This window comes from Eimeria mitis, genomic scaffold, assembly GCF_000499745.2.
Source record: "Eimeria mitis Houghton genomic scaffold, Emh_scaff283, whole genome shotgun sequence".
Classification (NCBI taxonomy): domain Eukaryota; phylum Apicomplexa; class Conoidasida; order Eucoccidiorida; family Eimeriidae; genus Eimeria; species Eimeria mitis.
The window spans coordinates 10,341-10,650 of record NW_013571169.1 but is presented as its reverse complement, the minus strand read 5'-3'; the positions used below and the strand labels follow the sequence as shown (position 1 = coordinate 10,650).

The 310-nt window shown below is 41.3% G+C and overlaps 1 protein-coding gene across 1 annotated transcript in view; it reads right to left on the bottom strand.

Moving 5' to 3' along the window:
- EMH_0006790 (uncharacterized protein) overlaps positions 1 to 310 on the bottom strand; it is a gene marked incomplete at both ends in the record, with an annotated part of 7,724 nt that overhangs the window by 6,018 nt on the left and 1,396 nt on the right. The window contains one exon of the mRNA XM_013497657.1: positions 64 to 205. Coding sequence (XP_013353111.1) covers positions 64 to 205 — 142 coding nt within the window. The remainder of the gene's footprint in view (positions 1 to 63; positions 206 to 310) is intronic.

Here is a 310-nt window from a genome sequence, read left to right as displayed (position 1 = left end):
AAAAAAAAAAAAAAAAAAAAAAAAACAAAAAAAAAACAAAAAAAAAAACAAAATAAACCGTACCTATCGACACTGTGCTGCTGGCGTGCAGCAGAATCTGCACCAGCGTTGCTGCTGCTGCTGCTGCTGCTGTTGCTGCTGCTGCTGCTGCTGCTGCTGCTGCTCTGAGGCTTCCTGTCAGCAGCAGATTTAGCCGCTGCTGCTGCTGCAGCAGCAGCAGCAGAAGCATCGCCGCCTTTCTTCTTGCCCCGCGTCTATATACAAACAAAATATAAATATAAATAAATAAATAAATGATAAATAAATATAA